General features: G+C 43.7%; 1 protein-coding gene across 11 annotated transcripts in view; it reads left to right on the top strand.

Annotated features, from left to right (window-relative positions):
- DNM3 (dynamin 3) overlaps positions 1-13,773 on the top strand; it is a 311,515-nt gene that overhangs the window by 32,581 nt on the left and 265,161 nt on the right. For all 11 annotated transcript variants that reach the window (XR_006292780.1, XM_043553169.1, XM_043553167.1 and 8 more), the window contains exon 2: positions 13,630-13,703. Coding sequence is in view for 10 of the 11 variants with exons in the window: in XM_043553169.1 (XP_043409104.1) it covers positions 13,630-13,703 (74 nt within the window). In the remaining variant the exon portion in view is untranslated. The remainder of the gene's footprint in view (positions 1-13,629; positions 13,704-13,773) is intronic.

The raw sequence follows: 13,773 nt of genomic DNA, 5'->3' as shown, positions 1-13,773 counted from the left end.
CGCTCCTGGACTGTGAATGGCCCTTCCCACGATGCTTCCATTTTATGGGCCTGGAGCGCCTTTAAGACCATGACCTGGTCTCCTACTTTGAAGGAACACTCTCTGGCATGTTTATCATACCAGGCTTTTTTGCTCTTTTTGAGCATCTTTAAGTTTTCTTTAGCAAGGCCTAAAGAGGTTCGGAGGGTTGTTTTGTAGGTTGGTTACAAAGTCCAGAATGTTCGTTCCTGGAGAAGGTTGTAAATCCCTCCCATTGCTGCTTCACCAACTGCAATGGCCCCTTATCCTCACGGCCATATACAAGTTCAAATGGGGAAAACCCTAAACTGGGGTGTTGGTACAGCTCTGTAGGCAAGAGCAACTGCTGCAACGCTAGGTCCCAATCATTGGAGTGCTCATTTATGAATTTACGTATCATGGCCCCCAAAGTCCCATTAAACTTCTCCACCATGCCATTTGTTTGATGGTGGTAAGGAGTGGCAACCAAGTGATTTTACCCCATGAGGTTCCCAAAGGTTTTCCGTAGTTCCTGCCAGGAAATTAGTCCCTGCCATCTGTGAGGATGTCGGAGTGCCAACCTACCATGGCAAAAATGTCTGCTAGTGCCTGGCACACACTTTTAGCCCTGGTTGTTGCTTAGAGCCTACTGCTTCCGGCCATCGGGTGGCAAAATCCATGAAAGTCCAGTATGTACTGCTTTCCTCTGGGTGTCTTTTTCGGAAAAGGACCCAGAATATCCACAAGCTACTTGCTGAATGGAACTTCAATGATGGGGAGTGGCTGGAGAAGGGCTTTGACCTGGTCTTGGGGTTTTTCCCACTTCTTTGGCATACTTCACAAGACCGGACATAGGTAGAAACATCCTTGCCCATTCCCTCCCAGTGGAATGACCCCCCCCCCCAAACGGTCTTTGGTCCTGTTCACCCCAGCATGGCCACTAGGGTGATCGTGGGCTAAGCTCAAGAGTTTGGCCCGGTATTTAGTTGGAACTACCAACTGTCTCTGAGGATGCCAGTCTTCCTGGTGTCCACCAGAAAGAGTTTTCCTTGTATAAAAGTCCTCTTTCTGCAACAAACCTGGATCGATTTAGAAGAGCTGAGAGGCGGTGGGTTGCTCCGTGCCGTCGTCCAAGCTCTCTGGAGGCTTTCATCTGCTTCCTGTTCGGTCTGGAACATGTCTCCAGCATCAAGGGAACACAGTTCCTCATTGGATTGTGGACCTATGCTTGGTCCCTCTGGAAGCGATGTAGGGGATGGAGCTGTTTCTGTTGACTGTGAACCGCTCTCTGCTGGTGCACTATGTTGGGATTCAGGCTCCGGCTGAGCCTCTTGTGTAGGGTTATCGGCTGCTGCCAGTTCAGGTTCGGTGGGGCCCTCTAGTGTTGAGGTTGCAAGTACTGGATTCAGTGCTGGCAATGGGTCTGGTGTTGGTTGTTCCGCTGGTTCTGGTTCTGGGACTGGTTCCGTCTGGGTCTCTGGGACTGGATCCACTACTGCTGTTGCAGACATTGGCCTGGAGTCCGGGTCCATCACCTTTGACCGGGTCCTGATAGAAGTTTCTGGAACAGAGCTAGGCCTCACGGCTTGTTTAGCCTGGCTGCGGGTGACTGTTCCCACCTTCTTGGCCTGCTTCACATGATTGGCCAAGTCCTCCCCCAACAGCATGGGGATGGAATAATCATCATAGACTGCAAAAGTCCACGTTCCTGACCAGCCCTTGTACTGGACAGGCAACTTGGCTGTGGGCAAATTGAAAGAGTTGGACTTGAAGGGTTGAATCCTCACTTGGATCTCTGGGTTGATTAAATTGGGGTCCACTAAGGAAGCATGGATAGCTGACACTTGTGCTCCGGTGTCCCTCCACGCGGTGACCTTGTCTGTGGTCACCTATGCAAATTGGTGAGGCTTTTTATCCAACATTTCCCAGGAAAAGGGGGCGGGTGCAAGTGTTGGGAGGATTGTTCTTAAGATCCAAGGGTCTGGGTCTGTAGTCACCTAGGCAAATTGGTGAGGCTTTTTACCAAACCTTGTCCAGGAAGTGGGGTGCAAGGTTTTGGGAAGTATTTGTGGGGAAAGACGTTTCCAAACAGCTCTTCCCCCAGTAACCAGTATTTGTTTGGTGGTAGCGGCCAATCCAAGGACAAAGGGTGGAATATTTTGTACCTTGGGGAACTTTTGACCTAAGCTGGTAAAGATAAGCTTAGGAGGTTTTCATGCAGGTCCCCACATCTGTACCCTAGCGTTCAGAGTGGGGGAGGAACCTTGACACCTCTGGCCAGGAGGGATTTTAAAGGGGTTTACCCTTCCCTTTATATTTATGACAACCTTTTTGCCCTTGGACTTTCGCTCGCCACCACCAAACGTCTAACCGGTATATGTTATTAGGAAAGAGTCCGTTTGGAAATGTCTCCCCCTCCCCCCCCGCCAAAAAAATCCTCCCAAACGTTATCCCCCCTTTCCTGGGGAAGGTTTGATAAAAATCCTCACCAATTTGCATAGGTGATCACAGACCCAAACCCTTGGATCTTAAGAACAATGAAAAAGCATTCAGTTTCTTAGAAGAATTTTAATAGAGAAAAAGTAAAAAGAATCACCTCTGTAAAATCAGGATGGTAAATACCTTACAGGGTAATTAGATTCAAAACATAGAGAATCCCTCTAGGCAAAACCTTAAGTTACAAAAGACACACAAACAGGAATATCTATTCCATTCAGCAGAGCTTATTTTGTCAGCCATTAAAGAAATCAGAATCTAACGCATATCTAGCTAGATTACTTACGAAGTTTCTAAGACTCCATTCCTGTTCTGTCCCCGGCAAAAGCATCACACAGACAGAGAGAGAGGCTTTGTTTCTCCCTCCCCCCCAGGTTTTGAAAGTATCTTGTCTCCTCATTGGTCATTTTGGTCAGGTGCCAGCGAGGTTATCCTAGCTTCTTAACCCTTTACAGGTGAAAGGGTTTTTCCTCTGGCCAGGAGGGATTTTAAAAGGGTTTACCCTTCCCTTTATATTTGACATCCATAAGGCCAGGATTTCAGCTCGGGAGTTGCAGATCATGCTTTCTAGAGCAGGGATTCTCAAACTGGAGTTGGGACCCCTGAGGGGGTTGCGAGGTTATTACAGGGGGGTCACGAGCTGTCAGCCTCCACCCCAAATCCCGCTTTGCCTCCTGCATTTATAATGGTGTTAAATATATTAAGTGTTTTTCATTTATAAGGGGGGTCGCACTCAGAGGCTTGGTATGTGAAAGGGGTCACCAGTATAAAAAGTTGAGAACTACTAGGGTTATGGCTGCAGCTCTTGGAAAAGGCATTGGATGCTAAACGTTTCCATAAGAGCAGCAGCTTTCTCAGTTGGAGGCTAGACTACTGTGTAAATGTCTAACTTCTGGTTCAAGAAGGGCTTCCAAGGTGAAATCCTTGCATGTGCATGTTTCTGCAATCTATAATTCACAGTCTGTTCAGGGAAGAAACACTGGTTCCTCATCCTCTCTGTGAAGACTGTTAAGTTTCCCACTTGTGTAGTGAGCCAAGCACAGAAGAAGTTGTAAACAGACACTTGAGTGTTAACAGCTATTATCATAAAACCCCTGAGGCAAGGAGAGAGAACTCTCAGGCTATGAGGAACAAATTCCAGCCTACGTGCACAAGGTGTGGAAAAAGTAATATCCTATGAGATGATGCATGTTCTGCCAGAGTACGATGTAATAAATGCACAAAATATGGAAATTCGTAGCTGTTTGCTGCACCAAAGCAGACAGGGAATTGACCTTTGTTACAGACAATCAAGCACCATTGTTTCTGGGATCTGTGACACCCCTCCTGGAGAGTGAAATTGAATATTTGTGGAAAGGCTGTTGGCTTTAAAATGGTCTTGGGGGCTAACCTCACAGTCACCTCAAAAGGGACTTAAAATTACCTTCAGCTCTTTCTGGAGCTGATATCTCCTGAAACAGCTCTGATGGCTCTGGAGGTGTTCTGAACTGAATGTTGGTTCAGTACAGCAGCAACTTACACAAACAAAAGCAGTGCATTCAGATGCATGTGATCAAAAGACCACAGACCAACAGCCTTCTCGGGTGCCATGTGGCTAATGAGAAAGGTGGAAGAGCTTGATGGAATATTTGGTGATAGTGGACTTTTGAAAGGAGATCCCATACAAATAAAATTGAGACAATGTTGAACCATATAGTGTGTATATTACACCTTGCAGGATTCTTATCCCATTACTTCATAAAGGGAATCCTGAATTAAAGACAATAGAGTGAATTGGCATAATTGAGAAAATCTCTGCGCCAACATAGATCCTCCCAACACTGGATGACCGCCTCCCCAAAGTGAAAGAAGCTACAGTATTCTCTAGGCTGGATACGTCAAGCAGATTCTGGTAAATTCCTTTAGTCAAAGAAAATGCTAAACCTGACTATATTTTCACAACCTTTGGGAGCTTTTGCTTTCAAAGATTACCTTTTGGGATCACCAGTGCACCTGAAAATTTCCAAAGAAAGATGACAGAACTATTAACGAACACAAATGGAATTGTAGTTTCATGGATGATATTTTGATATGTGTCTTTGATGGAAGAATACAACAAAACCCTCAACAAAGTTCTAAGCCTAATCTGTCACTCAGGACTGAAGCTAAACAAGGAAGTGTGTGTTTTCCTCCCACCCCAAATCAAGGTTTTGGGACAGACAATAAACAAAGGTGGAATCAGTCCTGGCCCTTAGAAAGTAAAGCAATTTGAGCATTGAATACACCAACGAAAGTACCCAGAACTGAGATGTGTATTTGGGATGTTAAATTATCTTGGTCAATACCTTTTCACAGTGGACACGGAATGAACTGGTAAAGTCCAACCCATCTAGGCGATGGGTGCTTAATTAAGCAGTTGCTTTAAAAAAAGGTTAAAAGAAATTATCTCGGCAGCTCCTAGTTCTCAAGTGCTTTGATGTGAAGAAAACCCACGATGGTCATTACATATGCAAGCAGCTATGGCCTAGGTGATGTATTGTTGCAACAACATGGCTCTGAGTGGAAACCAATTGCATTTTGCTCTCTCTCACACAGATGCAGAAAAACAATATGCACAGATTGAAAAGGAGTGCCTGGCAAGTGTATGGGCATGTGAGAACTTTCACAAAATATCTGTGTGGATTGTATTCATTTGCACTGATAACGGACCATAAATTGCTTTTAACCCTAATCAGTGGAAAAGACCTGGATCAAGCACCAATGAGATGCCAATGTCTGTTGATAAGGTTAATGTGAATTAATCAATTGCTAAATATGTTCTGGAAAAAATCTGGTAGTAGCAGATGGTTTGTCATGGAGTCCAGTATCACACTCAACTTCTCATGAGCTTGAAGATGACACAAAGGCATACACAGATGCTGTGGACACATACAGACTAGTGTAAGAAAAAAGACTATATCGGCTACAGAAAGCAATCTTGGTAGAGATGCAACATGAAGAAATTCCGAGTTACACTAGGACTGGTTGGCATAAGTATTGAAAGGATACTAAGGAAGTGACGAGAGGCTACTTTATGGTACACTGACAATTAAGTGAGTCAAATGGACTCATGATCAAAAGGTGATTGCATTATAATTGTAAATGAAATGAGAGGAGAAATCCTAAACCTAATCCATGAAGGACATTAAGGATTAACTAAATGCTGTGAACGGCCCAATCAGTCAATGTGGTGGCCGGGCGTCAGCAAGGACATAAACAATAAAATATCTTCACATGAAAGTTGCAGAACTAACAGACCAACACAACACAAAGAACCTTTATTAACACCTCTACCAGACAGACCTTGGAAGAGACTAGCTGGAGATTTATGCAAATTCAGAGGACATCGTTTATCTGGCTGTAGTGTACTATTTTCCCAGATATAAAGATAAATATACTTGAAAGACTTAACTTGTTGCAGTGTTATCAAGCAACTGAAGTGCACTTTTGCTCACTTCAGTAATCCAGAACAGCTAGTGATGGACAGATCACAATTTGCAGCAGAATTTAAGTAATTCCAAATGAAATACCATTTTGATCATATTACTAGCAGCCCAGATTACCCACATGTGAATGGAGAGATTGAGAGAGCTGTACAGACAGCTAAGAAAATCGTTACAGCAGGAAGATCCATTCCTTCTTCTTCTTCGCCTTACAGATGAACATCAATTGTGGCTACTGGATATAGTCCAGCACAACTCCTGATGGGAAGACTACTCAGAACTACTCTTCCAACTCTGGAAAAGAATCTATCTACGAAGGGCTAGACATGAAGATAGTAGCCAAACTGGTGAAAAGAACGGATGTACACTTTATAGCAGATATCACAGAGCTGCCAGATCTGGAACCTGGTGCCCATGTTCATGTCAAAGTGGATGGAGAAAAAAAGGGTGGACAACTGGAGCTGTCATAAAGAAAAAGAAGTCAGCTCCCAGATCATATGTGATCGAGACTGAGAGTGGAGAGTTCAGCAGAAACTGTTGACATATACGGTTTATTCCTCAGAAAGAACAATCAACAGAGCTGTCATAAATATACAGCTAAGGGTAGCCTAGAATTCCTCCTTACCTGTAAGGGGTTAAGAAGCTGAAATAGCCTGATTGGCACCTGAACAACAGGACCAATGGGGGAAGAAGATGCTTTCAAAACTTGGGAGAGGGGAAGGTTTTGTTTGTGCTCTTTGTTTTGTGTGGGGGTTCTCTCTTGGGACTGAGAGGGGCCAGACAGAAATCCATCTTCTCCAACCCATCCCAATTCAAGTCTCTAATATTGCAACCAGTATAGGTAAGCCAGGCAAGGTGGATTAGTTTCTTTTGTTTTTCTTGTGAATTTTTCCCTGTGCTAAGAGGGAGGTTTTATTCCTGTTTTCTGTAACTTTCAGGTTTTGCCCAGAAGGAAATCCTCTGTTTTGAATCTGACTACCCTGTAAAGTATTTTCCATCCTGATTTTTACAGAGATGATCTTTACCTTTTCTTCTTCTTCTTTTTTTTTTTTAATAAAATCCTTCTTTTAAGAACCTGACTGATTTTTTCCCATTGTTCCAAGACCCAGGGGTTTAGGGTCGTTGATCATTTTGTAACCAATTAGTTAGGATATTATTCTCAAGCCCCAGAAAACGGGGGTATAAGGGCTTGGGGGGATTGCTGAGGGAAGAGGAACTCCAGTGGTCCTTTTCTCTGGTTCTTTGTTAAATCACTTGGTGGTGGCAGCGTTACTTAAACCCAAGGTACAAGGGAGAATTTGTGCCTGGGGAGTTTTTAACCGAAGCTGGTGGAAATAAGCTTAGGGGGTCTTTCATGCGGGTCCCCACGTCTGTACCCTAGAGTTCAGAGTGGGGAGGGAACCCTGACAAGAGCAAACTCCACATCAGGCAAATGTCGAAGAAGACTCCAAATTGACCACAGCCTTTTGTTGCAACTAATGGACAGCTAGATTCATAGATACTAAGGTCAGAAGGGACCATTATGATCATCTAGTCTGACCTCCTGCACAACGCAGGCCACAGAATCTCACCCACCCACTCCTGCGAAAAACCTCTCACCTATGTCTGAGCTATTGAAGTCCTCAAATCGTGGCTGAAAGACTTCAAGGAACAGAGAATCCTCCAGCAAGTGACCCGTGCCCCATGCTACAGAGGAAGGCGAAAAACCTCCAGGGCCTCTTGCAATCTGCCCTGGAGGAAAATTCCTTCCCGACCCCAAATATGGCGATCAGCTAAATCCTGAGCATATGGGCAAGATTCACCAGCCAGATACCCAGGAAAGAATTTTCTGTAGTAACTCAGATCCCACCCCATCTAATATCCCATCACAGGCCATTAGGCCTATTTACCATGAATATTTAAAGATCAATTAATTACTAAAATCATGTTATCCCATCATACCATCTCCTCCATAAACTTATCGAGTTTAATCTTAAAGCCAGATAGATGTTTTGCCCCCACTGCTTCCCTTGGAAGGCTATTCCAAAACTTCACTCCTCTGATGGTTAGAAACCTTTGTCTAATTTCAAGTCTAAACTTCCCAATGACCAGTTTATATCCATTTGTTCTTGTGTCCACATTGGTACTGAGCTTAAATAATTCCTCTCCCTCTCCAGTATTTATCCCTCTGATATACTTATAGAGAGCAATCATGTCTCCCCTCAACCTTCTTTTAGTTAGGCTAAACAAGCCAAGCTCCTTGAGTCTCCTTTCATAAGACAAGTTGTCCATTCCTCGGATCATCCTAGTAGCCCTTCTCTGTACCTGTTCCAGTTTGAATTCATCCTCCTTAAACATGGGAGACCAGAACTGCACACAGTATTCCAGGTGAGGTCTCACCAGTGCCTTGTATAGCAGTACTAAAGCCTCCTTCTCTCTACTGGAAATACCTCGCCTGATGCATCCCAAGACCGCATTAGCTTTTTTCACGGCCATATCACGTTGACAGCTCATAGTCATCCTATGATCAACCAATACTCCAAGGTCCTTCTCCTCCTCCGTTACTTCTAATTGATGCGTCCCCAGCTTATAACTAAAATTCTTGTTATTAATCCCTAAATGCATAACCTTACACTTCTCACTATTAAATTTCATCCAATTACTATTACTCCAGTTTACAAGGTCATCCAGATCCTCCTGTATGATATCCCGGTCCTTCTCTAAATTGGCAGTACCTCCCAGCTTTGTATCATCTGCAAACTTTATTAGCACACTCCCACTTTTTGTGCCGAGGTCAGTAATAAAAAGATTGGTCTCAAAACTGATCCTTGAGGAACTCCACTGGTAACCTCCCTCCAGCCTGACAGTTCACCTTTCAGTAGGACCTGTTGTAGTCTCCCCTTTAACCAATTCCTTATCCACCTTTCAATTTTCATATTGATCCCCATCTTTTCCAATTTAACTAATAATTCCCCATGTGGTACGGTATCAAACGCCTTATGGGGAATTATTAGTTAAATTGGAAAAGATGACCGAGTTGTTACGTGTTTGGGTTGTGTAATTAGAAAACCAGTATGATTCAGAAACACTTAGCAGACTGATACATACTGAACTTCAAAGATAGCCTGATGGTGTAAGTTTTGTGAATGGTAGGAATGTAGAACCTAAAGGGGAAGATCTAATGGAATGCTAAATCATATTATATTGTTCCACCACTAGGTGGCACTGTGTAAAATACCTTATTTAAACTAACCTCAGCCCCACTGGCAGCGCATTAAATGATCTTCTTATGAGCACATCTGGAGAGTATCTTTCTCAGAAGTAGGGTTACCAGATAGCAAATGTGAAAAATCAGGATGGGGTTGGGAGGTAATAGGTGCCTATGTAATAAAAATATCCCCCAAATATCGGGACTGTCCCTATAAAATTGAGACATCTGGTCACCCTACCCTACTCAGAAGTAAGCGCTGTAGTTAATCTATACCTGCTACAAGAGCATGGCAAGAACAGAAGTCCCTGAGCATCTGTCTCCCCACCATATTTATCGTTCTTTCCTTGTCAGGTGGTGAATTTGCCTTCCCTTAGAATTTTTGTTCCTAAAGTTTAATTCAGAATGTCATATGAATATACTCATTATTTTACTGAGAATTGTTTACTTAGCAATAAAGAAAATTCCTTTCCCTTGATGTAACAAGAGCTCTGAAGTTGTATCTCTTTCATTCACACAACATTTGGAAGTCCAAGGAACTCCTTGTTTTGAAGGCTGCAGTAGGGGAAAGACATTAGCATTATATTTTGTTGTCCTATTATGAAGCCAAGAAGCTTAAATCCTAAACTTGTAAAGTGTCTTTCTTGTAGTTGTGAGGATGACTTTCAATTCTGCTACATCACAGTGGGTCCACTTTACCACAGCATACAGGTCTGGGCTGAGGTGTGTTATCTGTTTTACATTGTTGCCACCTGATTTTTGGCATATTCTGGGGAGCTATGCTGATCTTTCACTGTATGGAGAGGTCCAGTGGTTAGGGGGCTAGCCTGGGACTTGGGAGACCCAGACTCAATAGCCTGCTATTTCTACCTATGGCCTGTGCTATACAGGAGGTCAGACCAGATTATCACAATGGTCCTTTCTGTCCTTAGAATCTATGTTTGTCTGGTTGGTGTTCCAAGCTGCCCTGTAGGTATCCTCTCTGGGATACTAATGCTTGCTATGTACACTGCCTACACACTGTACAGAGGATGATAGAGGTAATTCTTTTGGTTTGTAGTCCTCTCCCCTCCTATTCTAAGATTTTCTCTTGCTTGGAGATTGTATTTTCTCTTTGTTCTGCGAGTTGATGTTAAATCCTGTTTTTCTGATACGTGGAGTGATAATACTATGTGAAAATGCTATATCTGTATATGATGAGAGAAGAGAAGACTACAACAAACAATTATGAAAGAATAAAGTTCTTAGTGCATTTTCTTTAGGATGGCCTGCAACCAGGCCTAGCTACTTCCACTCTAAGTGGTCAGATGTCTTCTCTCAACCCCATTCTTTTAGTTATGCCAAACTACAGCATAGCTTCACATACTGATCAAAAGTTTCAGGGAATCACTATCTTCAAATCTATTGATGTGCCATCTAGAAACTGAGGACTAGCCTCCTTTAGGCTCTACCAGAGGAACCTGTTGAATTTTGAGTCAATCCGGTGGTATTTTCTCTCTGTAAAGGGACCATTTTTTAGTAACAATTCAACCAGATGGATGTCCAAATTAGTAGACCTCTCTGTGGAAAGAGCTGTACTGCATCTTCCTTTTAGATTTTGGACTTTTGCAGACTTTATCCCAAAGTGTCACACATTCTTTCACAGAAATCTGAATACGATACCTTGCTATTGCCCTTCCCCAAAAGTGAGAGAAAGTATGTCACAAGTTAGACACATACAGAACCTTATCTGGAAATCCAATTTCCTTTTTGTAGCACCTCTTTTAAGAAGCAGAGGGAAAAAAGGCACATAAAGATACTATTTTCTGATGGATATGAAACTGGATATTAGTCTTACAAAGCACAAGGTCTTTGAGCCAATTAGAACAGGGGTTCTCAACCTTTTTCTTTCTGAGGCCCCTCCAACATGCTTTAAAAACTCCACGGCCCATCTGTGCCACAACAACTGCTTTTCTGCATATAAAAGCTATGGCTGGCATTAAGGGGTAGGAAGCAGGGCAGTTACCCTGGGGCCCACGCCACAGGGGCACCGCAAAACTAAGTTGCTCAGGCTTCAGCCTGAGCTGCTAGAACTCAGGGCCCCGTGCTGCAGTCCTGCATGGTGGGGCTTCAGCTTTCTGCCCTGGGTCCTAGCGAGTCTAACACCCGCCATGCTTGGTGGACCCCCTGAGACCAGCTCACAGCCTCCCAGGGGCCCCGGACCCCTGGTTGAAAACCACTGCACTAGAACATATTTACTTAGATCGGTTTCTGTCACCTTGAGACAAGCTTTTTAGCTACACTGATTTTTGTAAACAGTTATTGTCTAAGGTATTATATAACTAATCACTGCAGCTTTTAAAAGATCAGTGATATCTATGTATTAATGTGCTGCATTCATAGGCACCGACTTCCCCTCTTTCCCGTGGGTGCTCGACCCCTCTTTGCCCCCAGGTCCCGCCCCACTCCACCACTTCCATGAGGCCCCGCCCCTGGCCCACCTCTTCCCGCCCCTGTCACGCCCCCATTCCAACTCCTTCCCCAAATCCCCACCCCGGCCCCGCCTCTTCCCACTTCCTCCCTTGTGTGCGCCACGTTCCTGCTCCTCACCCTCCCTCTTGGAGTGTGCTGAAGCTGCCAAACAGCTGTTTGGCGGCAGCTGGGCGGGAAGCACTGGGAGGTAGGCGGAGGAGCGGGGATGTGGGGCGCTCATGGGAGGAGGAGGTGGGGCGGGGGGGTTGAGGGGAGCTTGGCTGCCGGTGGGTGCAGATCACCCACTAATTTTTTTCCTTGGGTGCTCCAGCCCCAGAGCACCCATGGAGTCGGCGCCTATGGCTGCATTTGTATTGAATTACCCTGTTTTTTATTAAATTAAGGGAAAATTAAACATCTAATTGACTCTGCTTTTGCCTGTAGAGTACACATTTGGCTAGGGAATCCAATGAACTGGCGTTTTTTGACTGTGGTGTCTTTTTATTTGAGTGTGCAGACATTCATTTGCACAGTCTATTCTAATAGGCATACACATGAAAATGGGTCTCCAGTACTTGCATTTTAACTAGAGATGGATATTATCTTTGTTTATGTAAGCATTTCCCAGAGGTGGAGTGTGAAGGACTAGCCAGAGAGGTGTAATGGAGCTGCCAACAGGCTGTTTAATTGTTCTTAAAAGTCACAACTTTAATTAAAAAAAAAAAAAGTTAGGGCCTATCACAACAAGTAAATGCTATCAGATAAGGGGAAAAAACCTTCAGAATGTGTCTCAAGTGTAAATGATACAACAATGTTGGGCTGTGTTTGCAGAGAGCCTGAACCAATAACACTGAGATGTGACCTACCCCATTCGTTTCGGTGGATTCTAACTCCGATGCCAAAGTGACACTTCAGATCAGCATTTCCCAGAGATCCTAACTGCAGGGATGTAAAATGAATGCTGTCTCAGTTGTGAGCATAGTATTGCTACAATAAGCCACAGGAGGGACTCTAACTTGTAAGGAATCGGTACTATGTATATTGACAGATTTCAGAGTAGCAGCCATGTTAGTCTGTGTACGCAAAAAGAGAAGGAGTACTTGTGGCACCTTAGAGACTAATAAATTTATTTGAGCATAATCTTTTGTGTGCTACAGCTCACTTCATCAGATGCACGCTGTAGCTCACAAAAGCTTATGCTCAAGTAAATTTGTTAGTCTCTAAGGGGCCACAAGTACTCCTTTTCTTTTTACTCTGTATATTGTTGCACATGTACCAACAAACGTTTCCATCAAGAGGATACCACATGAGATGGACTTGGCACAGTAAGGCTGCTCCTGCCAGTTTAAGGCAAAAGAACTTCTGTGGTGCCATTCTTTTCCCTTCTTAAGAGGGACTCCTCTTGCTGAGTTGAAAAATCATTGTGCCAGCTGTACCTTGAGAGTGCCAATGTGTCTGGCACTTTAATGGGCACTTCCTCCTTGAATGTCTCGGCTGCAATTGAGAAGGTTTAAAGATGCCCAGACTTTCTGTTCATTAAGGGGTAGGTTTTTTTTTTTTAATGTGAAAATTGTGGTATACTGAAAACTGTGTTCAAATTACAAGCTATCCCTATCAGATTTTTAAGGGTCTTCATGGTCCTGCTTGCAGGCTATTGGGCTCTGTAGGGAAGTATGTGATCGGGGCGCGAAGCAGTCAGTCTGCAAAGAGCCAGCCTAGAGCAAGGTGGGGGTGAGCTGTGCTGCTCTGCCGTAGGAAGCTGTCTGCTCTATGTCTGTCTGGTTTTGGCTTTTTTGTGTTGGGGTTCTTGATTCTAAGAAATAAAGTCAATGTTATGTTGCAACATTCCAGAAAGAGTATTTAATTTTTAATCTAACTTCTCTGTGTGCCTGCTGTGGATGTAACAATGGTGTAGCATCTTTTTTTGTTTGTTTGTTTTTTTGTAAAAAGAATGATCCATATTGGTAAAAATTCCATTGTCCGACTTCCTCAGTTGTGATCCTATTCCCCTTATTTACATTCTGATTTTTCTTGTAGGGATTTCCTTCCTCGAGGATCTGGAATTGTAACAAGGCGACCATTGGTTCTACAGCTTGTCACTGCCAAAACAGGTAATTTACCTGATGTATATCCCTCTTATATAGTTCAGCATCAAAGTATTTTTACTTGAATGGTTTTTTT

The sequence above is a fragment of the Chelonia mydas genome, chromosome 8, assembly GCF_015237465.2.
Source record: "Chelonia mydas isolate rCheMyd1 chromosome 8, rCheMyd1.pri.v2, whole genome shotgun sequence".
Lineage (NCBI taxonomy): Eukaryota > Metazoa > Chordata > Testudines > Cheloniidae > Chelonia > Chelonia mydas.
Note: the sequence above shows the minus strand (reverse complement) of the source record. Positions and strands in the feature narration are given on the sequence as shown.